The sequence below is a fragment of the Telmatherina bonti genome (assembly GCF_933228915.1).
Source record: "Telmatherina bonti genome assembly, chromosome: 9".
Lineage (NCBI taxonomy): Eukaryota > Metazoa > Chordata > Actinopteri > Atheriniformes > Telmatherinidae > Telmatherina > Telmatherina bonti.
This window is the reverse complement of record NC_136627.1, coordinates 15,549,806-15,575,654: the sequence shown is the minus strand read 5'-3', so window position 1 is coordinate 15,575,654 and position 25,849 is coordinate 15,549,806. Positions and strand designations below refer to the sequence as shown.

The 25,849-nt window shown below is 40.0% G+C and overlaps 1 protein-coding gene across 1 annotated transcript in view; it reads right to left on the bottom strand.

The window, feature by feature from the left end:
- The window catches only part of clmpb (CXADR like membrane protein b), a gene marked incomplete at both ends in the record, with an annotated part of 70,288 nt that extends 47,179 nt beyond the window's left edge, over positions 1–23,109 (bottom strand). The window contains 3 exon segments of the mRNA XM_079245776.1: positions 23,014–23,065; positions 23,068–23,088; positions 23,092–23,109. Coding sequence (XP_079101902.1) covers positions 23,014–23,065; positions 23,068–23,088; positions 23,092–23,109 — 91 coding nt within the window.
- Between the last annotated feature and the right edge of the window lie 2,740 nt (positions 23,110–25,849).

Sequence of the window (25,849 nt, the reverse complement as noted above, 5' to 3'; positions counted from 1 at the left end):
ACCAGAGCAGAAAAAAAAAGGTTATTGGAAAAACTGCAGTCAGAAATGTTCAGCACTACATGCCCCACCCCTAAGGATCAGCTAATCTCAAAAGTATTACCTCTTAGGCCAAAGGGTGCTTTTAGGGATGAAATAACTCCCTCCAAAACTTTACTTCACCCCTATTTCCTCTGGTGGAAATGCAGGGGTTGAAGAAAGACCCTTCTTTTTGTATGAAATAAAAAGCTTTCTGCAGTCAAAATGCAGCTTTCACCAACAAAAATACCGAGGTAATTTAGACTGCAGCCCACCAGTCACCAAATATAATAGGGTCTGTGTTTGAAAAGCCTAATATGGTGTTTGTTCTGGCTGTGGATGGGGCTCATTCTGGTGAGGTTGCAGCTTAATTTGCAAAGCAATGGGGGTGAGAAAATAAAGGGCAAGGTAGAACCCCCACACACACGATCAGAACAATGATTGTAAGCTTGACATAATGTCTGACAGAGGAGCTCCAGGTGTTTTTAATCGTGCATGAGGTCTGCTTATTATGACTTATTTAGAGCTTCACAGCAGGATCTGCTTAGCACTCTGAAACATCTGCATTTTTTTGCTTCAGCTTATTTCTTTTTTTTCCTTTTAACTGATTGTCTGCTTATTATTCTGCCCCACATTCAGTTATCCTTTTGTACTGCCTTTGTTTTTCTGTCTTTTTTCTTCATCTCCCACTCCGCCTTCTCATTGTCGGTCCTTTTCATGCCGCTCCTGCTTTACGCCTGTGATACACACTGTGATAGAAATCTGCAACCCAGCTCAAGCTCCCACCAGGCTTGTCAATTTCAAAGAGCTTTAGTCCAAGTTTAGTACTCTTCAGATTTGTTTCAGATGTAAAGCTTTACAATACCATATTCAAATTACATAGCACGATATTGCATCTGTCCATAATAGTGTTAAGTTAACCACAGGTTCACATCAGAATGATTTAAATCAGTCCTTCTGTTTTCTGTGTTTCTGCAGGAGTTTCATTGTTCTGATTGAGTTCTGGTTGACACGTAAGCATCTGATTTCTGGGGTTTTGATTTCAGCTGGGGCTGCACGGTGGCATGGTGGTTAGCACTGTGGCATCACAGCAAGAAGATTGCTGGTTCAATCCTCAGCTGGGGCAGGGTTTGGATAATGGCCTTTCTGTGTTTGCATGTTGCATGTGGGTTCTCTCCAGGTACTCTGGTTTCATCCCACCATCCAAAGACATGCATGTTAGGTTAAATGGATACTCCTTTGGAGTGAGTGTGAATGGTTGTTTGTCTCTGTGAGTCCCTGCAATGGACTGGCAACCTGTCCAGGATGTGCCTTGCCTTCTGCAAAAAGACTGCTGGGATATGCTCCAGCTTCCCTTTGACCCTTAATTGGATTAAGCAGTTAAGACAATGAATGAATGATTTCAGCTGACAAATTTTTAATTTGGGGTTCTTTCAATGGAAAATTGTTACAGTAGGTTTTAATGATAAATAAGGCAGGTTGAAATAGTTAAATGCCAACATTAATATCCAGCATTTGGAATTTGCATAATTTTAACAGGTGACTCTTAAAGTGAACCCAGGAATGCATAACCCTGAGTATAGAAACTGCTTCCTGCAGTTGCCTTCATGTTACACTGCTGCAATGCAAGCTGATCTGTGAATTAGCTTTGCACTTTCTGTGCAATTGTCCAAAAAATGACAAAACACTTAAACTTTAGTATAGTTTTTGGCCTCTCTGACAACAGCTCTGACAACTTTGCTGTAGCCAGTATAGACAGATGTTCTGGAGATGCAGTTTATGAGAAATTTCTGCAGCATTTGCTCTGAACTTATTGTGGAAATTTTACTCCCAGCTTTCTCTGAGAGGTTCTGCAAATAAAATCATTCACAGCATTTACTGTAAGTGTTTGTTTTTCTGCTTGTTTTGCACCCATCCCTGCTGCTGCAAATCTTGCTTTCAACTTGCTTGAAAATTTTCAGGACATGTTCAAATAGATATGATATTGGCAGATACCTTAAACCGGTCATTACTGAAATAGACTTATACTAATGGAAAGGAATCACATGGATTTCCACACCTTATTGTTTGTTTCATGTCTCTCTTCTGTAGCAAACCCAACTTACACATCCTCTTTGGATTCCACACTGACATTACATCACACAATAACTCAACGTGAAATACAAATTAAGTGAATGGCAATGATCTGGTAATTTAACAGTTTTGGTTAACATATCGTTCTTTGGTTAAAAAACAGAGGAACTGAGTGGTGACCATACTACATCAATGTGTACGAAGAAACTAAAAGGGTTACTGAAGCATCACTCTCTGATTTTCTTCCTTCCGTGGACGGCTGAACATACTCGGTGATGAGGTATGACGAGATCACTTCCCTGAAGTTTGTGAAGGAAAACAACAGACAGCAGTAAATTTACAGATGTCTTGCACACACCACATCTTCATCCACGCTGACTGATTGTTACAAAAATTATGTAGGCGGCAGTTGAAAATGTCTCAGAGCCAATTTGTGCGAGAACGTAACCTAATGTGTGTATGGTCGCATGTTGTTTCCCCTTAGGCAGAAGAGAATGATCCGATTGGACAAGGGGAAAAGCAAATGGTTACACTAATGTACTTAACGGCACGCATGCTGATAAATTCATAAAGAGATTTGGAAATGCAGGCTTGCGTGATCTACGGATGAGCACACGCAGATACGACGCATTAGCAGGGATGTGCGGAGGTGCATGCGTAGACGTGAACTTACACACAGTCACACTCACGTGCGCAAAAGCCACGGGCTCCACATTTTTGCACGCTGATGCAGATATGCAATTCTATTACTTTATGCATCCATTGAATTCAAATATACTTCAGGATTTACTTTAGGTTCCGCCTGATTTGCTGACTGTACGGAATACAAACAGCTTTGTCCCCAAAACACACACACTTTCATTTACTTACGCACACCTATTTGTACTTGCACAGATCTCTGTACTATAATATCTGTGTAGCATCTGTTTCTGCACGGTGCAGTAGTAAATAACCCATTCCCTCAAAGGGAGGGACCTGCTAATGAAGTCAACTGTATGCCACTGCACTGCGTAACTCACTGAGGTTCGCTGGCCGCAGCATGGACTCCTACTCACCAGGGCACTGTGCTTTGCTTTTCTACTGGCTTATACTGCAGTGTCATATTGATTCAAGAATAAGAGAGATCACGCTTCTCCTAACTTGTGCGCGCTCCTCTCACTTTCACTCTGGCACAACATATGGCAAAGATAGCTTTGAATGCAGTCATTAGAAATCTGCTGATAGAACTGGAAAGCAGAATGGGATGCAGATAATGTAGACAGATAATAGAAGCCTCTCCAGTGTAGGGGCCCTCCTCCTTATTGCATGCCACACTATCATCTTGATGTCTTTGTGCCTGAACATTGTTCCCTAGTTTGGAAAATGAGGTAAATCGGATTCAGAAAACAAGTGGATTAACTTAATCACCCCTCGGCTTTGACAATGACCTTCGCTTCTGAGGCATAATAAGGATTAGTTAGGAGTGGAAGGACATATGCCACGCAGAAGAAAAAGATTATAGTTCTCCCATGACAGAATGATTGAAATGTGCTATTCCTTCATGGTGAGAGGCTGTGATAAGAGACCATGGAGAAAAGCATCACAACGCTGGGATGTGCATTTCAAAAGGAAACACGGAGCGATATTTTGCAACCTTACACAGAAAATATGTGCTCGGGGAATTTTCCCAGACAGAAATCTGCCTTTATTGTATAGAAATGCACATAAACACACTGAAGCAGCAAGCGAAAGGCTTACATTTACATTACAGTTATTGATTCCAGCCGAACTAACATAGATCCACTGCAATTCCTGCCGTTATTGCAAGGGAAATGGCATAATATTTCTTAAAGACCATGCCACACTATTGATCTGTGTACAGGAAGGAAGTTATTCTCAGCACTGCATGAAAGACAATACAGGAATGTCATCGAGCAGCAGCTCAGCAGGACACCACAGTCAACAAGGTCATGCAAATTAATAGCAGCTGTTGACCTTCGGCCTAACTTAGCAGAGAGGTGAGGTCAGGTGGGAATGTAAAGTTCCTGGGCGCAAAGCTGGAGGCAAACAGAAGATGATTCAGATCTGAAGTGACAGAACAGGATGATCAAGCATTCATGTGGCCCAGACCTTCCCCAACCGGATGGCTCCAATTAATAAAGGTCTTCTTAAAACAGTAGAGACAGCTTTAGAAACAAGTTCAGAAAAGGACATCCCTGTTTACTGCTGTTGTTGGGATCAGGGTTTGTTCTATTGTTGCTATTGTCAGCTGGTGAGGGGTTATCTATGAAAGGAGGCTTATTGAAGAAAAGCTGTGTTTGAGTGTTTGTGTGGATCTCTACCAATGTATCAGTAGATCTGTGTGCATTGCCAGATTGACTGTTGTTTTCCGTGTGTGCATGTGAGTGTGTGTGTGCAGTGACAGGATCAAGGAGGATGGTGGCGATTCAAAAGTTAATGTTTTTCCTCCTCATGCTTCAGTCTTCCTCAGACTGCCCCCCTGTTCTTCCCCTTTGGGCCAACAGAACTTCTTTTTTAATATCTGCTTAATTATTTTTTAATCCCACTATGCCTCTCTCCACATCCCCTTCTTTAACAGCACAGTGTTACTTTTAAAGTTATGACATTAAAATATGTTGAATCCTTTTATATGACAGAAACATATATTATAGATGATCTATGTCTGTATGCATTTATATCCAAGTCATTGTGTGTCATAAAGGTGGCATTTTCCCTTGTTTACCTGTAGAAATATGATTTGATCTATTTTCTTTTTCAATTAATGACTTCCAAAATGATCAAGCGAGATTCGAAAGATTTCTCACATTTTCTGAGTTGTTTGTTTCTATTTGATGTAAATAATTTATCAGGATTTTCTTTGCTATATAAAGTCAACGGGTCATTATTTTAAAACCTCATAAACAATTTACTTTAAAATAATTATATAGCTATAAATTAAATAACCTGATAACGGAAAAGATTATTGCAGTTAATACGTAATTACTTATAATAGGGTTTTATGTTTTATCAGAAAAAGACTGTGTCTTTTTGGTGTTATTAATTGTAAAATCTATTTTTCAGTTCTCTGTGCATTATAGTTTTAAGGTAAACAATATTTAGTTTTGAATGGATACCCTCTCACTAATTACATGGATTTTGCTATCCACTGGTGATCTGAAACTCTGTAGGCTAATAACAGGAATGAATAATTCCCCTTTATAAATAATGACATTTAAAATTAAACTAATAAGGGGATAAATGCAAAGGTTGAATAGTTTTGGAGGTTTGTTAATGATTTGATAAAAAGACAGCGATATCTGCTTCCTTGTATAATCAGAAAAATATTTAATAATGTCCTCTGAAGGGGCAGAAAAGTTCCCAGTTGAACGCCAGCGGTTGTTTAGGACCTGCAGCACAGACACAATCACCAGCGTTAAGGTGATGTGCTTCTTTTTGACAAATGGTATTTTTTATTACCTATCATTTCTCCATGATTTTTCTTTTCCTTTCCATCTAAGATATTTATGATGTAAACAACATCATGTGTATTGTTTTGTAAGTAAAGTGAACTGCACAAGGTTGTTGGTAAAGGATAGGAACAAAGAACCAGTTTCACTAAATTTACAGAGCAACAGAGGTGTATGTCTATGAGTTTGTTAATTCCTCAGCTGATATAGGCACCTGAAGGCAACCTGCATGCATCAGGCATGTGAATCTTGCTTTGTTGTAACTCAGGCTTCATGTTGAAGAGGAAAAAGTGGTTTGAAATATCGGAAACTTTTCCAAAGAAGGATGATAAAAGTGTTAGCTGTAATGTTTGTAACATGATAATTACTTGTAGAAACATATCATCATGCTAAAACATCTTTCTACTCAACATGGAATGAAATTACAACAATACTGTGTTTTTGACATTCTGCATATGTGCAGTGTGAATGTTGCTGCTATTGCACATGTGCAACCAACACAAAATATCATTCATGTACTTACTTCACCAGAGAAACCAATGTTATAAAATAAAAATCATATCAAATGGCAGAAATAATAATGGCATAAATATTAATAGAACTGTATCAATTTCCATCCCGACAGCTGACGTTTCTCCCTTCCTTTTAATTATTTTTTCTCTTTGTAAAACATGAACACCATCATTGCTTAGATACGCTCAAACCTTGTTCCAACAATAAGCAGCCATGGCCTACTCTCAGCAGCACTTAACATTGAAAATGAAAATAACCAGGCTTTAAGAGACCAAAGTGTTTTCAGGTAGCTGTTTTGTTCGTGTCTAACGGGTCTGGATTGCCATGGAAACTTATATAAGGATTTACTTGATGGTTTAAAGGCTGATGAAATCTCTCATTTAAGACCTTGAAGAAGAATTTCATTATCAGGCATGGTGGTGGTCTGATTTACGTTGGAGCCAAACCTGCACAAATATAACCTTCATGGCATGAGCATTTTAAAAAATCATCTACCGTCACCATGTAATTAGACGTGAAGTATTAAAATGAACATATGTGCATGACACATTTGAGAAACGATTCTTGTGGAGTTATGGAGTAAAATTAAAGCTGTTTTGGAAATCAAAACATATGTCTGGAGATCAAAATGTACCCGATTTTGATAGAAAGACAAACTTTTAAGAACTGTGGGGATGAATCATGTTTAAAGGCAATGTCAAAAGGACCATTTTTACTGGTAGAGAGAAATATGGGCGATTTCATTCTAACAAATTCTGGAGGCAAACATTGCACTGTGTGTAAAAAGCAAGGCTTCAGGATATTTATGCATCAACATATGCCAGTGTGTAATAGTCACACTGCAGGATGTTTGATGTCAAACATGGCAAAATAATTTAACTTGTCATATTTGTTGCTGCCTGATACAAATAGAAAAGTTGTAATTTTTAAAATGAATTCATAAAATGTCTGTCCAATCTAACTTTGTAATATTAATTAGTTGGGTAAGTCCATACAGTGTTTTATATAATGGGGGCTGCCAACTCTCTCCCGTCCAATATGGTCAAGTTAATTTTATCCATTCACACGCACCACATCTGCCACCCCATTGCCAAAAAACATTGAAAAAATTTTGCAACATATTGTTGTGACATCACAATATACACAAATATTCTGCAGAAAAATATGTTAAAAAGTATCAAAGAAAAGCGGTTAGAAGAAATGCATGAAATAATGATCGTTAACACATCTCAAAATCACCAACAGACTAGCAAGCAGAAAACAAGCTGAATGTTTTGCCATGTTCACTCCACACAAACATAATCCAAAATCTCTGCGTAGACAAAAAAAAAGAGCAGAACATCCAAGATTCTGCAAGAATCTGAAGAAAACTACAAACCTTTGATGAGAAGAACTGGTGAAACTTAAAAAATACAGTAAGCTGAGCATGTAAAGTTCTATTTGCAAAATCCAAGTAATTTGCTTTCTCCGGGGTGTCCAAACTTAAACATTTTGCTCTTTATCATTTTGCTATTTTGAAACAGTCAGATGGGTTCATGAAAAAGTTATCAGGCATGTTCAAGAAATGTGTGACATCATTGTATTTATTCTGGAAACTGGCCCTCCTTTTCCTCATTTAAAAATTCCAGCAACAGAAATCCACACTTGGGGTGTCCAGACTTTTGCAAGCCACTCAACGCCTACATGACCTTACTCTGTCTGACTCCAGATGAGAGTGAAAGCGGCACTGCATGTTGCATAAAGCTTGCTGCAGCAACACACTTGTTTTTTGAAATGAGAAGTGTTCCCCACACAGTCACCTCTCTAAACAGCATGCACCCCCCCCCCCCCCCCTTTCATTCAGTCTCTCATCTTTTGCTAGCAATGCCACGGCACCTATCACTCTCAGCAGATGGACAGCTTGTCTTTTCGAGTGCTGTTGTGCTTGAGGAAATCTGCGAAGAGAGGTGGGAGACACACGGACACCTGCAGTAGTGGCCTGGCAGTGTGGCAGTGGCATTGTCTCTTCAGAGGGAAGCGTAAACAGATTGATTGGGCTGGTATACTGCAGTTGCTCATGCTGACTCACCCTTTACGTTTCCAGCTCGGAAGGAACACAGGCTAGATGGTGGGTGCTCATAAAATAGTCTCATCTTTCCCTTTCTTGCCCCCCGTTTCTTTTTCCTTCACCCTGCCCTAGGTTATTTATCAAAGGGAAGGGTAGCAGTGGGTGTGAGGCATGTCAGAGAAATTGAAAACCCACCTGAAGGTGCTTTATGAAACAGCTGTGGACATATGAAGGCCCTTCATTGAAACGCTTGCTGTGATTATTATTCTTTCCCCGCGGATTTCATGTGTGAACCTGACAGCAAGCAAAGTCTAAGACTTTTAGAGGGATTGTTACTGCATCATCTTGGCTGGCGGGCTGGCTGGAGGAGAGGGTGGGGGCTGGGTGGGGTGGCAACGTGCAGCAACAACGCTGGCGGTGGATGCACCATTTTTTTTTTATTCCAAAATGGGCCCAATGTCACCGTGACAGAGCAGCAGTCCTCCGAGGGCATCGTGAGCCAGGGGGGGAAATGATGGATGAGTCGCCAAGCAGCTTCTCTTGCTTCATCACTGTGTACATGCACACAGATACAACACGCAAACGCAAACAGGCACTCAAAGTCGGGGAAAATATGGAGACGCGGCGTACTCACAATATGACAGTGCACAGCCTGCAATATGCTCACATAGTCACATCTGACGCACACATAGTGCATGCTTTTATGTGCGAACACCTGCACAAATAGACAAACAGCTAATAAGCCCGCGCAGGCCATCTGGGGATATACACACACACACACACACACTCGCACAAACACATGCTTTGAGTTATTTATTTGTGTCCACATGAGTTATAATTAATCACCAGGATATAAACACTCCAGATGCAGATATTTACAGGAGTTATCAGTAACACAAACACATGCAGACTCACACCTAGAGCACACAGCACCGGCTTCATTATGACTGCAGCCCAGGCTAATGCCACAGGATCAATGACAGATCCTCACTCTGCCTCTCTTCTCTCCCCTCCCCTCATGTGTCTCACCCAACAGCAGCAGCAGTGTGCTGCCATGCAGAGCATCTTGCAGTGTTTATTCTACCTCTGATCAAGAAGAAGCAGACAATATGGCACTTTAGTAAAGCTGTTGCTAAAACCTTACGTAAACACAGCCATACATCCACCCACTTCTACAGATTCCACCACCCATACCAGGCCTTCGTTCAGAGCAACCCCACATATGAGGGGTTAGGGGGATTACATTTGAAAGCAATTACTGAAAGTGCTGATTACCTGCAGAAAATTATAACCATTGATGCTGCTGGAATTGTTAATTTATACCCCCCTCTCATATAAGAGCATTTAATTAAATGGGGTTCATTTCTAGCTATGATTCCGCAATGCATGAAAAAAAATTCCACAATTTAGATGTCACAGTTGGGACATGCAAACTGAGCAGCGCAATAACTCTGGAGCATCGTACGCATCAGGGATCTGATTACTGCATATTTACAGTAACTTCAACAGATTACAGATGTCATTTTTTGGAATCAGATTACTTTAATTCCATTACATCTAATCAAATACTCTTCCTCAGCCCTGCTGAGTTCACAGAAAGCAGCATCGCTGGCTGTCCTCGTGCAGATGCGGGCCTACACGGGCAGTGAAGGAGAAATATGGCCAGCCTCTGGTGAGCAAGGCTCGTGTAGCTGAGTGCCCATCCATCACGACCCTGCGGCGGGAAGCAATACAGGCGCAGTCTGCACAACCCCCCCCCCATCCCTGGTCACATAGGAGGGAGTGGGGTGAGGGACAGTGAAGAAACAGGACAGTAAGAGAAAAGGGCTCATAAAAATGTTCCCTTAGGATTAGAAACGGTGACATGCAGAATCCCCCCCAAAAAAAGCTCTGGAAAAATGAAATTCCTGCTTTTAGATTGATGGAGTAAGCTTCTGTGCTCGTAGTGTTTTTCCTGCAGTCCAGCACGAAGAGGTGTACGGCTATGATTACTTGTAGTCAAGCCGGGGCTGGGAGTGGATGGCGGCTACAGTTTGATATTAGGATTAATGACCAGGCTGGCCAGTCGAGTGAAACACCATTCATACCTCTATTGTGTTTCAATGCCATGCGGGCAAACAGCGGTGATGCAGAGAACAACACTCCAGTCAAATTCAATAGAACACAGTTTGACAGAAATGATAAATAAACAATAAGTAGGATTACTTGAACCCAACTGCAGGTGATGTTAAACCAAAATCAATACATGTAATAATGAGGGCTTTTAAAACTTAAGATTCTGCTGGCCATGCTAATGCATTCGGATGATTTTATGTGCAACAATACATCAAAATGTCCACCCCACTAGACCATGAAGGTTAAACACAAAATTATGGACTATTTATGCAGAGAAATGAACTGGTGAGCATGAAGCAAATGCCAGACTGGGCGATGCTCTGACTAGGTCGTAAGGAGAGATTCAAGCAGTTCAGTGCAGTAAAGTTTACTACAAATCAAAAATAAGCTGATGCAGCAGTGTTATGATTTACCCCAAAAACCCCTGAGCAGCATAGTTAACACTTGTCAATGAAAAGGTCTCCCAATCTCCAAGTCTCTACCTCACAAGAGCTTCCCAATGGCTAGCGACAGCACTGTTGAAAAATTGTACCCAGGTCTACTTGTCTTCACCTTTATTTTAGGATTAAAGATCCCACTGTGAAGCCTATCATTTGCCTTGACCTTGTTGGGACAGTTTAACCAAAATTTCAATGACACATTGCTCCAAACGCTGAACAAAACAAGATAACAAAAGTGTATTGCACTGCATTGCACTGCTGCTCCATGTGAGACGACAACTTCATGGCCCTAAAAGCTACGTCCCAAATAAATGTGAGGAAAGGATTAAGTACAAGTGAAAAGAAAGAAGGCTACATATGCAGCGATGATGGCGAATGTGTCATCCAATATAATGTGCAGAAAATGCTTCTAGCATGTCGTGTTCAATGTCAGTAATTTTAGCCAGCAGCAAACACATGCAGTCAGTTGCCAGTGCAGATCGCTGCTAACTGTGCAGTTTATCCGGCGCCCTTGCCGCTATGCATCTTTAGTGTCCGGTAACTGAAAACCATCACCACTGTCATTCTTAAGTCCCGCTGCTTTAGACCCATCCATGTCTCACACCAAGAATGGATAACCACCCTGTATTGATGTGGTCACATGACAAAGGCAGTAAGGCTGAAATCTGATGCTAAAACAAGCACTATTGCTTATTTTTCTTGGTTTTTTGTAACTCTAAAACTACATGTGCAGGACTATTCTGTGTTAAGCAGACTTAAGCAAGCCTGTATAAGTTCCTCTGAATCTTATCTGATAAGTTCTGGCAGCCACATACTGTAGTGGAGGCGTCAGAAGACAAGTATTGATTTCAAACAAATCTGCCTAGACATCTCCTGTTTCTGGTTCGGTAAACCTTTCCACAGCTAATGAGCAGCCATCTTTATTTCCTACAGAGTAAGATGTTTTATTTAACGTTTGGTGTCAGGATTCACCACTGATTCAATGCCAAGGAGCAGAGATACAAGGAAGAAGAAGAAAAAAATAGCGTATGATGGTTAAGCCTGAGCTTTAAGACAGACAGCTACGTACCATAATCCCCTCTGAGCAGCCTTAAGCCTTCGGTTATCACTCGTTAGAATTGTGCATCCCTTAAACACATTAACTTAGGCCCTAATGCTGGCCCTTTTTGTATGTCACAGCAGCTGCTCTTTGCAGACAGCTGTTAAGGAGGAAACATGCTAATTGCTGGCAAGCTAATTTAAACAGGTAAGAGAGATGTGTATTTTGAATGAATCAGCACATTTTACAGCCAACAGTGTTAACCTTAAAAGCTCTTGAGGCAATTGCGTTTTCAACCTATCCCTCAAACATGTGTCAGAGAAGAAACACACTGATTACATCAGGTATGTGTACACACAGCCAGCCAATTAAAAATACATCGGCATTGTTTTGTATGCTTTGTCTTTCACTCTCTCACACATGGCCATGCATTGCTCTCCTGGCTATTAGGTGTAGAGAGGTCTGATCCTTGTTTATCTAATTGGTCTTGTATAGCAAGATCAAGGCTACATCCTCTTGCCACTTTACTGTTTTCTACAGTAGACCTCCAGTGTGTTCACCACACCTGACACTGGCAATCCGTCTGTCAAGCAGCAAGAGTTTTTTTAGCTGCATGTATGAATAACTCATAACCTAAAGAAACAAGGTTACTCAAGCCAGCAGGACACACAGAGGCTCAGAGATGAAGCAGGTACAATGTGCTGGAAATACAGAAATATAATATTGATCTTTGCTCCAGTCCTTTAAAGATTTTTTTTGTTTGTTTTTTTGTTTTTGTGACGCATCGACAAATGAACATTGCGCAGCGTCTTCTAAACTTGTTTGCATCTTGCAAGATCTCATGAAATATAACCTCTTATTTAATTGCTAAAGCCTAATGAGTAGTTTGTTTCTTCCAAAGTAATGAATTGTGGCCACAGTTTCTAAACACTTCATGAGAAGAGTGCAAACATCATTTTATACTGGTGTTTTTCTTTCATTTTCATTTGCTGCGATTCAGTGCACTTGGATAAACATGGCCTGGTGCTGCCTGTGATCTCCAGCTGTGCCATGGGGTCACTCTGATGAGGGAAAACCACGACGACTAGGCGACCACTATGACAATGGAGGGGCTTGTTATGTATTCTGACTGCAGCACAGCTAAGATGCTTGGTGTTTGCTGAGACAGCAGATGACTTGCCTTGCTCTCTCGGCCCCTTTCTCAACCAAGGCAGTATAGACTTAATTGTCTCATTAGCAAAAGGGCCAACGAGGAGCCAGCCTCTTCCACATTGTTCAATGTCAAGAGTGCAGCTGAGAGGAAAGGTTAATAGAGTAAACAGTGTTTCCATCTTCTAAATGTAAAAATGTTTATTTTCTACTATGACGGGTCAGTGGCCAAAAGCTTCTTTTCCTTGCAAATGGGCAAAATTATTCATTTAGTCTTATCTGCCTATTCCATATTCTAACCACTATTATTCCTAGTTTTAGAGTGTAACATATCCCGCAGTGGCTGTGTTGAAACTCCCAAAGGTTCCTTTTTTCACTTCTTTTAATACTATTTTAAGCTTGGACCAGTCTAGAGAGTAGAGCCATCATGCCAACTTTAATTATTTTAAGAGCCTAAATTTGCAAAGTCTGCTATTTCCTCTGCAGTTTCTTTGGATCCCAGACAGCAAATCAAGCCAAGTGCTAACACTCTTTGATTTCCCTGTTGAAGAGAAACATTGGAAAAGAAAAACACAACTTCTGCTAAAAGAAAATTTGAGATCTAAGATAGATAGATAGATAGATAGATAGATAGATAGATAGATAGATAGATAGACTTGTATATGTATATCAAGCTGCATTTTTACTTGTAACTTCACACATTGGATGTCCTCAAATACATCCCTATCCACATCCAGAGACGAGAGTTAGAACTTTCATGATGAACATGACAGTTTGGACAACAATGCCAAACCATGACAGGCAGCTTGAATGTTGTCCTAAGCCTCTGTCTGTTTCTTGACAAGAGATGTGGTGCTCTGTAAGTTGGGTCTGACACACTGCATGACAGGCCAGGCTAAACGGGCTGAAGATGAGTCAAACAAATGGCAAAAACAGTGTGTTATATCTTTGATGAATGAGCTATGTTTTATGATTGCGGGCAAATTATTGGCATAACCTCTGAGATATACTTCACTACTATAGAAAATGTGCAAATTTGATCAAAGCAACACATACCAAATCTGTGCCAAACACATTACTTTTCATCCATGTAAACCTAGATCTTGGTCACATAGAAAAACAAATATTATTAGTAGTCATATGCAGCAAAGAAAATGTAGAGCCTTGTCAGATAAAAATGTAGCATTCTTGCTGTAGGTAATACAGGCTGTGAATTCTATTCTATTGTTTCTGCAGGGCAGTTTTCGACGGAGGGCAAAATAAAAAATGTACAGCCACACATCTGCATGGGCAATACAGCGTAAAGGCTCCATTTCATCAACAAGTCAAGTCTAACGAGTCGGAAAAAAAAAGGTGGTGGTGCCATCTGTTCTGAACCACTTTGCTTGGAAAGGGGAAACGAAGTGGGAGAACAAGAGGGAAAAAAGCTTTCTCAGCACTGACACTGTACTGTGCACCGGCTACAGCCTGAGTACAGGAATATGTTACCTTATCTCCAGTGGAACCTTTAAACGTCCAACCTTCCAGACCTAATAAAAGGCCATGCGCTGGAAAGAGTGCTGTTGTGCAACCAGTGATAGTGCATACTTGTTTGTGGACAACTACACAATTGATCAATGATATTCAGTGCATAATGTTTTTTTTTTTCTGCTGCATAAAGAAAAAACAAATGGCCAGCATTGTGTTTTTATATGAAACCATCCATCACACAACATCCACTGCAGGAGGACAGGGTTAGCAGCCCTAGCCTGGACCAAAATTATTGCATTTTACAGTTTCATCTGAATGGCAATTACACAAGGTAAATTTTGATGACAAAGGATTTTTGTCCCTATAAAGAATTAATCGGCAGAACTGTGTATCCTGCAGAACTGTAAAGGTTATCTCTGGAGGTTTGTTACAGTCCATAAACAGATTAAGCCCTTAATTTAAACTTGCTGCATAGACAACTTTACACTCTTCAAACTAATATAAAACTCCTTTTAGATCTAAACTAGACAGGTGGTAAAGTCCTGGGGCCGCATTCATCAACCTTCTTAGAAATACTCCAAAGAACACTGCCAAGAGTTTAAAATTCCTTTGCTACAAGCTGCACATAAAAGTTACTCATCAAGTGTCCCACTCACACTTTTAGTGAAGTGCAGGATTGAATCTTAAGCGTTAGTCTCAGAGTGGGGTTGCGATATTAATACGCGCCATTCATAGAAATTTAGATAACTTCAGTTCCAAGTCCACTGAATTGACCAATTAGAGAAACGTATCGGTGAAACGTTACATGGAAGATAGGAGGAGATTATTCAAAATTTATACATTTACAATTAATCAGAAATAAATGTTCAAAACAATTAATTGTATAACTTTTGTGTGTGGTTACTGGTGTACAGAAGCATAGAGATGCTACCATGATTAAAAAAAAAAAAAAAGAAAAAAAGCTGGGACTTTATCACTTGATAGTTTTTCCAAAACACATGAAGCTTTTTGCATTATAACCAGATGCATTTTGTAGTGAAAACATAGAATATAAACTGTATATGTCTTCGAATGAGGAAACAGTAGTTTACCAAATGGGATTAAGTTGCACTTCAGAGGACACATTGTGACGAGATGCTTGGAGGACGTTGTGATAAACCAGACAAGACAACGCCTTCGTGGTCGGCAACTTCTCCAAGTCTCACCAATGGATTAAGCCTTTATAACTTCAATTTTAGTTGTGAACCAAACCATGTTAACCAAAAGCTACACACACACCAAGAAACACATGCGTACCATCTCACTGCATGCAGGCAAATGGTGTGTTGCTCATATCTGCCCCTCATTCCTGTGTGTACAACAATAAATCCTTGACAACTGAAACAACTGAAATGTTTCTGCCTTATGAGAATAATTCCCATAAAATGTATTTTGCTCCAGTATTTCTATTGTAACATCTACAGACACAACTTTGTGTTTCATGTCCTGACAAAAAGGTCTCTTATATATCTAGAGGAGTAGGATGGATCCGTATTTGGGCTAAATTCCCAACACGCAGGACTAAAATGTCACTCTGAGATGTTGATGACGCCTCTGCGTAGGGGTAAGAGTGGGAACCTCCAGATGGAGCTCAGGTCTTCAGGTAACCACTCTGTCAACCAGCACTGTAATCAACAGCAACCGAATTTGCTCTCTTCCAAACACCATCCATTTTGAGGCTTTTCTGGCTGCTCTGTGTCAACCAAACACAGCTGAAGATGAATGTCTAAAGAGCAGAGGGGCCTCTGCTGATTAAAGCCGCAAATGCTTTAGGGAAGACTGGTGAGCAAAGGAGGAAATGGAGTGAGACAGTGGAGCGCAAGGGTTCAAAACACCTAATGGAGTGTCCTGCTTGCAGAGCTAATAGGCTGCTTCAAATTGAAAAGAACAGCAGGCGTCTAAATAGAGCGACGTGCAACATTTCCTCCAGTCAGCACACGATTTGAAAAGCATAAAAGGAGGAAAAATAAAATTTTTCCCTGTCGTGCCATTGTTTGCAGATTAATAAAAACACTTGAAATGCAACAGTCAGTTCTCAGGACTGAATGACCGAATCCCAAGAAGGGTGCAACGATAGTCGGTTGTTTTCACCACACAGTGGAGAACATTAGAACCCCTTCTGTTTTCATAAGGACTCTTTGCTTTGTGCTGATTTATGGGAATACTCCCCATAGCCACGGTCCAGCTGTGAGCTATATTCTCTTGCTGATTCTCATCTCGGAGGCAGGATACAGTTTCAATATCCAAGCTAAAATCTGGACACAATAAATCAATAGTTGCAGTGTGAGATGAGGTGTCGCGCAGGTTGGGGTCTGACAGGTGCACCCCATGACCAATTAAAGAGCTAAGCAACTGCTAAGAAATGAGCAATACTTTGCAGGCATTTTGAAATGTTTTGACACTTACTGAAAAATGATTGGTCCGGCTGTGAAAGCATTGCAGCTAATCCAGATTAAAACTTCTGCCTAATTGGTCATATGAAATGAGCTTAATCAGGTTTAGTCCACTTTCGTCAAGTCACCAGGCTTCCAGGTGACAATGGAAGGCTTGACCTCGACCTTAGCACAACCAATGCCCCCCCCGTGCTGCTAATGGGCTGTAAATGCTTAATCAATAAGTGTAGTTTTTCCTACTTGAAGTCATTGATGTAGGAACCTGCAACTTAACAGGGATTTAGCTTTTTTTTTAACCGTGCATTTTCCTGTGCAGCTGATCTGAAAAGCTTTAAAAAAAAACAACTGATATCTCTGGTTTCACAGATAGAAAACATGGATCAAAAACATGTTCTGCTTAGAGAAGACAAGTGTGCCAGCTTTATTCTGCACTGCCAGTTTTCACTAAGGCAGAAAGGACTTGAAAGCACCACAGCTGGACCTGGGTCAGGGATGATAGCCTCTAAGCCCCTCCTCTAACAAACAAATCATTTTCAATGGTATTTTTGTAAGATGCATGATTTTTGATCACCTCTTGCTGCTGAATCCTATTTCAAGTAATGCCAATATCTGCAAAGTTTTAATAAGATGGATCTTAAACGGGAAGGGGGATCGATACAATACTATTCTTCACTCTGCCATGCTGACAGCGTCAGCATTTATCTCGGTTTTACTCCCTCTCTGATCTGCTCGCTGATTACATAAAACAATCATAGACGTCAATTAAAGCACAGTACTAATGCTCACAAGCAGCAAATCACTTCACATTTTCCACCAAAACAAAAAGGCTGTAATTGTTTTTGCTTCATTTGCTTTCACAGTTACTTACAACTGACAAAAAAAATGGGAATCCCTTCCAAATGGCGATGGCGGAATAGTAACAGGACTGTAGAGCAACGTGGTGCTCCCAAAGTTTCAGTGTCACATATTAACCTGCAGCTTTTTAGTTGTGTTATAGTCAATTTTCAATCATGTTTACGCATATCTAATTAATAATTTAAAGGAATATAAATCCAGTAAAGACACACATGACGTGTGATATACAAGGACGGATTTGACTGGCACAAAGAGAATTTGTGAAAGCATGTGGAGATATGAAAATAAGTTACATTTAGGCTTGTAAAGCATCTCCGGGAATAAAGTAATATGAACATTTCCACTATTTCAAGTGTCCAAACTCACTGATTTGACCTGTTTTTATTTTGTTTGTTTTATTTAGCATCACTTAAACAATGATCTAACAAAGGTTGTGGAATCTTCATCTTGGAAAAGCTGGATGTATGAGCACTGTGAGGTGGGGGGACATTTTTGTTGAAAATTAACAGTCCACAGGCTGAGTCAGTATTTACTTTCTCCATTGTAACACGGTCTCCATTTCAGACACGTTATTATTGTCATTTAACTTTGCATAGAAAGCTCTGTTGGACCAACACATACCTCTGTTTGTGCAATTAATAGACATAAAATGCAGACAAAAATAACATCCAAGTAGTTATTATTCCTTATATATATATATATATATATATATATATATATATATATATATATATATATATATATATATATATATATATATATACATATATATATATATATATATATATATATATATATATATATATATATATATATATATATATATATATATATATATATATATGTATATATATATAGTACACGAGGCCTTTTGTACTTTATGGTTACAAACTTTTCTCAAAACCATTTTTACACATTCAGATACTTGGTTGATACCTTTTGCAGTACAATAATTTTGACATATCATAGAAACATAGAAATAGTAAGTCATTGAAATACAGATATTATTATTTATTTATTTATTTATTTAATGTATTAATCTATTTAATTTTACTTATTTATTGTATTACATTTTCTTACAGAGCAAGAATAAAGACATTGGATTCTAAAAATATTTGGGGTCGAGCTTTAAAGGGTTAAATATCCATCATCCTAGTGTCAACTTCCTACTTAAAGCACTCGGAGGTTTGATCAGAAAACAATCTGTCAGTTAATCAGCAGAAAATGCTGCATATAGTATTGTTTCCTAACACTGGTGTACAGTAGAGCATACTGGTTTTGGTGAAATGACATGCACAGGCACGCACATGTGGCTCCAGTTAATGTGAATGTGAGCCGCCCTCCAACATCTGTCAAAGATTAGCAGTAAAGTGAAATAGGCAGTTCCTGTTCATACATTCCAAAATAATCTGGCAGTAATTTTCCTCATGAGGCATGGAAGGACGTGGAGGGAGGGGGTGGCTCCACAGGTCAGGAACATTACACAAACCCGACTGTGTCAAACCATGTGTCTTAAGTTTTATGAGATCCGAATGACAAAAGGCCTATACAGAGAAACGTCTGGATAGCCTGGAAATTATGGGTGTGGCAGAAACCCGCCAGAGAGAACGCTAAAGAAAGTGCCAAAAGAAAATTCCAGAAACAGACCTTGCATTCAGGCAAGACGGTTAATCCACAACCTTGTTTTCACCACAGATGAAAATACAACCTACCTCACTCCTTTGCTACCAGAATAAGAGCTTTTACAGTACAAAGGTACACTTTCACCTACAAACATTCCCATTCAGAGCATGGCATTCAGCGCGCTGCGACAGAATAGCAAGACCTTCTGACTAAAAGCACCATAATCAATGAAACATGAAGAATCCCTCAGGTACAAAAAGAGGATGGCTTGTTATTCAGGGAAGCGTGCTGTCGTTCAAAGGCCATATACATCAGGAGGAAAGTGCTTGGGAGGCAAATCAGTGTTTGTTAATGATATGGGTCATTTGTCTTGAGGACGGCTGGACCTCTGTACTCATCTGTAGGCCTCCTCTGTCACCCTTGGTGGTGGTTTTGTATTCCACAGTGCTTTGCCCTTGCAGAGCCATTTGGATTGGCCATTTTTGCCTTGAGTAATACAATCTTCTCTCCATGGAAATCTGTTTACACTTTGTACTGCATGTGAACTAAGTGACATTGCGGGTGTAGAAAAGTCATCAATGTGGAGGAATTCATTGGTCTGCGTTTGATTAGCTTTTCTTAAAATAAAACAAATGATGGTTTATGATTACTGGATTTTTTATGCTTCTATGTGCTGCATTGTCTGTTTGCTTATATATGAGAAAATGCTGTTATGACTGCATCATATTTATCAGCAAGACTAAACTAATGTTTGGAGATGAGATTAAATTCTTCCTAAACCTTCACGCTTTTGCAATGTGATGTAAAGGTTAACTGGCTTCTCTAAGCTCCATACCTAACTGACAAATGTTTCAAATGTCACCCAAAATCCCACAAAGCAGAGCTGCCAAATTCCTCACATGCTCCCCAAATATAAATATTCTTACAAGTTGAGCACATACATAAGGGATGGCAAAGGAAAACGTCAGAGAATAACAATGTAAGCCGCAATAAGATCAAGAGCACGCATGAATGTATGGTAACTACATGTCAAATATTGAAATGTCTCTGTGTTGGGATGTCAGAAGTCTTTGGCTGGCTGTGTGTGGGAGTGTGATTCAGGCACAAGCACATCAAGATGTCACTTCATAACCTCTGGCTCAGGAGGCTCCTGTCATCTTCACATTTCAGAAATCCTCTGCCTGCCCCAGCAGATATGCTAAATATAGAATGGGGACAGAATTTCTGTTTGGAGCTACTGCTCTCTTTATCTACATCTAACACGAGCATGCATCGCAGGCACGGCCATCTTCTCACTGTTCTACACATGTATGTGCTTTTTGCATGCACACACACACACACACACACCAGTACTAATGCTAAGAGCCTACTGAACTGCCATTAACGCTTGTGCTCAAACTGAGGTTTGCAGAGGTTTTCGATCTGTTACTTTCCAATTACATTTCTGTCAAGCATCTTACACTGTATCATCACGTCACGGACATTCATTTTCAGATTCTCTCACTCAGAATTATTTAATCCTGGCACAGCGACAAGCGCAGAGCAATCAATCACCGCTTTCCTTTACCTAACTGAATCTCCAAATGCATCATTCTGAGTCACTTTATTTGACCTTGTTCTGTTTCTTACTTCGTCTGGGCCGAGATACCAAAGGGAGTCACAGAACTCTCTGTGGCAATTAATTGTGCTACTTATCTGTAATGTGAACAGTGGATATTACATCTCCAACAGATATTAATTTAGGGATGTCTCAGGACTTGCAAGGCCAAAGCCAAATAAAAAGAAAATGAGCCGCTGTTAATGACTATTGATCCTTTTATAAGATAGCCACTTCTTTTTACTTTAGTCTCGATGCCGATCCTGAAACTACACGGTGTGTAACTTTGAGCCCACTTGAAAAGATAAAATATACATATGTCTGCTCTGTCGGTGTGGCGGAGGTAAACCCTCACGCAATATACAATACAGCTGGATGTCATCTGTGTAGCCAACCAAGCTGGATTAAGGACAATTTTATCGTTTTCTGCTGAATAAATTGTATTATATCCAATTATAAATATGACAGGGAGTGAAAAAAAAAAAGCCTCACCATGGCAACAACAAGTCTTAATACTCTAGGCACAGGCATGTGGTTATTTAAAGAAAGTGTACTGCTATTATTAGAAACGAATACATTTCTGTTGTATAATTTATATCTTGAATGTTTAAATTGCCTTGAAAGAACAAGATCGACGGAGGGGATCTGCTATGAAAAGAAACTTGCATTTAGATAAAGATGAATCATTATTGATGACAAAAGTGATAAAGATCTAAAATAAAACATTGTCGTATGAAGTGAAGTCTATTGCAGAGTTCACTGCCTCAGTTAAACTGACTATTACCACGTTTATACATCGGCTACTGTAGACCCTCCTTTTTTGCGCATTTATTGAGAATCCTTCATTTTTCTGAATCAGGGTCGTGCATTCAGGGCCTTTCCCTGAATGCACCCAGTTCTCTACACACACAAATGCACACACACTTTACCTCAATTGTGAACTGAATAACGGTAGCTGAAGATAACAAACATTAGGCATTTATAGGCTTCAAAAACCACATCAAGCATGAGCAAACAACATTTTCATCACTAATTGGATGAAAAATTAAAGTCAAATGTTCAAATTTGATTTCCCTCCACACTGCAACACCATAAAACAGCAAGGACCACATAGGCGAGACGATACTTTTGGAAACAATCCAGAGCACACAAGCTGCAGGCTCTCTTATGCAGATTATCATCGTTTTTACCTACAACCACTATATGTGAAGCTCCAAACTTTTTTATATATCTGTGAGTGTTACTCAAAGGCTGCTACACCCAAGTAAGGGAAATCTAAGTATTTACCTCAGTTTCACTGCAGGTGTTAAGACAGCAGTGTGAAGTGTTGTAAAAAGCCAGTGACTGGAAGTCATTGTACACACACAACAGTAACTTCCACTCCCTGAAAGCCTCTGCCAGCCCAAAAACATACATATGATGTATGTTTAAAATCAAATTTAAAACAGACTATTAGATTATTTATCATGAGAAGCTTTCAGATACCCCCCCCCCTCCCCCCAACCCCCCCAAAGCTCCATCCAAACTGTAAACAAATCTGTTTATTCTCAAAATGTACATTAAACTGAGCCAAAAGGTAAGCAAATATTTTCTCTCCAGGAGGGATTGGACACACTCCCCACTGTTTGCCTCTGTTTAAAATTGGGGTAAAAAAAAATAAAAAAAAAAAGAAAGAAAGGGGGGGGAGACTTGGTGCACGTGCTTCAGGCCTGTCCCGAAAGAACATGTCAATACAAACACATGCAGAGTCAATAAAACTGGACATCAGGGAGGGGTCGGCTGAACTTTTATTCTCTTTAATTTGTCCGTTTTTAAGAACCTCCCCAAGGACCAAAGCCAGGCTGACAAATGAACATTTTCCTCTGCAAAATTTAACGGCCAGCATGAATCCAACACCTTATGAACCTCTTCACATGCCAGCGTGCCAGAGGTTCCCAAAGAAATAAAAAATAAACCAGAGAATACATTCTGACATCATTCTGAATCGACGCAGCCTGATGCCTTTTTTTTTTTTTTTTTAAAGGACGTGCCAAACAATGAAAGGTATCATTTCTATTATTTTGTCTTTTTTTTTTTTTTTTTTGGTAAACATAATGACAATAAACTCAACGTGATCAGTGTCAGATTGTCAGGAGAAGACACTCCGATCCTTTTTGGGATTTGACTGCTTTTCTCTCCAAGAAGCAGAAAGTGACTTACCCAGAAACAAAGAGCGAAATATTGCAGACATCACGGCTGGAAATCCCAGAAGCAACGGAGCTGGAAACAATGCGCTCAGACTGCCTTCAGATTCATTGGGCTGACCTGAGCGCAGGCAGCATCAGAGACACGGAGAAGCAAAATCACAGACAAATAAATCTTCATGGAGCGCGTGAGTCCAAGGGCATCATATGTTGCACACGCCCGTCGCATCTAAGCCTCCCACGAGGAGGAAGGAAAAGAAGAATTTACGTGGCTCCTTCTCGTCATTGTCATTTTCATCGCAGGCGTTTTGGCGTCAAATCAAAGTTCCGCGGCTGTCTCGCTCAGGCGTGGGACGCGTTGTCTCAGGGTCCCCTCTTTCTCCTCCTCGGCAGTCTCTCCTCATCTCCTCCTCCGCTGCACAAAATACCGACGAGAAGGAGGAGGAGGAGGAGGAGGAGGAGGGCGAATAGGTGGATGATGAGGGGATGCTGAAGGATAGAGACCTCTAGAGTCTGAAGTTCTCGTGCGCAGCCCGCGTTGTGTTGCACAGAGCTGATTCCTCTGAAAGGGAGGTGTTTATAGATGGCCTGAAAATGAAAATGATTAAACAGCTCTAGTGATATGATAAGCTATAATGATTTTGTTAACTGGCTGGTCATTTTAAGCCTTTTATGCTCGTGGATGCATCATAGCATGAATAGCAGAAGATACAGATAAATAAAACATAACACGTCCACATAACAATGTAACTTTGTTTTTTTTTGTTTTTTTTGTCACTTAAGTGCAAATGAAGGCTGGTTGCGTTTTGTGCTTTATGGGTTCTGCTGAGATAGAGTTGTGATTATTTTAAAGGAAAGGGGAAAATATTCTATCTGAAGAAGTCAACACCTTTGGGATACAGAGAAGCTGTAGAACCCATCTCTGGAGAACCTTAAAGGGGTTTTATGTTATAGCATATCTTGTTATTAAGACACAGTCAACATGTTTAATAATATAAACAGCAAAATTTCATAAAAATATTAATAAAAATAATGTTGTATGATCCACGAGAATGTAGTGTGACTGAAAGACATGCAAAGGTGCACACTTGAAAAAAGCGCCATTTGTTTCCTAATGAAACACAGACTGTTGTGAAGTGAAGCTGTGAAAGGGTTATGATTGGGTTAAAAGTTCAGACAGGGTGGCATTCTGTGGTGTGAAATGATGTGCAAATAGTGGGAAAAAAAACCTGTGCACAACCTGACCAAATATGTTAATTATGAAGTTAACCTGGCCTTGTCTGAGGGCAGTTCATAAACCACTGGTGACATGAAAAATAAAAAAAAAAATAAAAAAAAGAAAGAGAAGAAAAGAAGTTACTTGAGAGCCAAAATCTTTAAAATTACAGCTGTAATTCCACAACAAAAATGACAAATCCGAACCTGAACCTTTCAGCAGAACCATTAATGATCAGGACAACAATTAAACTGCAAGTTCAACTTCATAACACATTCATTATTCATTCATACATCTACAAGAAAGGTCAGAGCAGACTCTACTTCTTAAGGAAGTTAAGACCGTTTAACGTCTGCACCAAGATGTTGCAGTGGAGTCTGTTGTGGAGAGGGCAGTCAGCTTTGCAGCCATCTGCTGGGGTAGTAGCATCAGAACCAGAGACTTGAAGAGAATCAACAAACTGATCAAGAAAGCTGCTTCTGTGCTTGGAGTAACTCTGGAGCCGCTGGAGCTGATTGTCCAAAGAAGAATGCTGCACAAGCTGATGAAGATGATGGAGGATTCTTCACACCCTCTCCACAACACAGTGATGAAACAACAAAGTGTGTTCAGTGAGAGGCTTCTTCAGGTCCGATGCAAGACTAAAAGATACAGAAGATCATTCCTGCCAGCAGCCATCAGCCTCCGGAACAAGACCTCCTAAAATTAATTATCATTATATACTACAATATTGAATTTCCCTTTGGGGATTAATAAAGTATTTTTCATTTCATCTCATTTCATAAATATCCTGATAAGGGATCGCAGCATCATAATGTGGATCTCACATGCTAAGTGTATGAGAACCACCAACCTGAGCGGCAGCTGCCTCTGTGCTTTTTAGCTTAACAGAAAGTTATCTCATCGTCATGGAGGCAGAACAGCATGCATCCGCACATGGAAAGCTTAAAATGTGTACACGTGACATGAAAAACATTGAAAGTATTGTGTCATAAGTGATGAGCATGATACAGACAACTCTGTCTGCCAAAAAGCCAAAGAATTAATATTAGTGTTTCTCATGTAAATTGGGGGAAAAATGGCGGTGTCCATGTACAAAGCCTAAAGGATTATAACCTCAGGCTGTTCTATAAACTGCAGTGAAAGAGGGCCCAGAATGGTTTAAGCTGTGAGTCAATTTTGTAACCTCTCAGAAATGCTTGCAAGTATCACAAGGCTCAAATTATATTGAAACTCAGCTTTTTTAGAGTTTCTAACCTAAATGCGTAGAACTAGAGGACCCATCCAGGTTCCCTGTGTCCCTGTGAGACCACCCTGTGATGTGATAAGTAAAACAACACAGTGAATTTCATTTTTTCCACCATAAACTAAGAGATATGGGCTGCAATGTAATGTCAATCCAGTCACTGTTTCCTCTTGACATTTCCAGAAACCACAGGCAGACAGCAGATACCTTATCATCCTAAAATGCATGTTTATTAACGATCACACTGTCACTAAACCTTTGTCAGAGACACCCAAAATTCAGATTCCTTTTTCCCTCACTTCCATTCATTCTCACTAAGTATGTGGTTGCATTCAGGCTCCAAAATAATTTGAGGTTGGGAAAGATTATGGTTTTGCATACAAAACAATC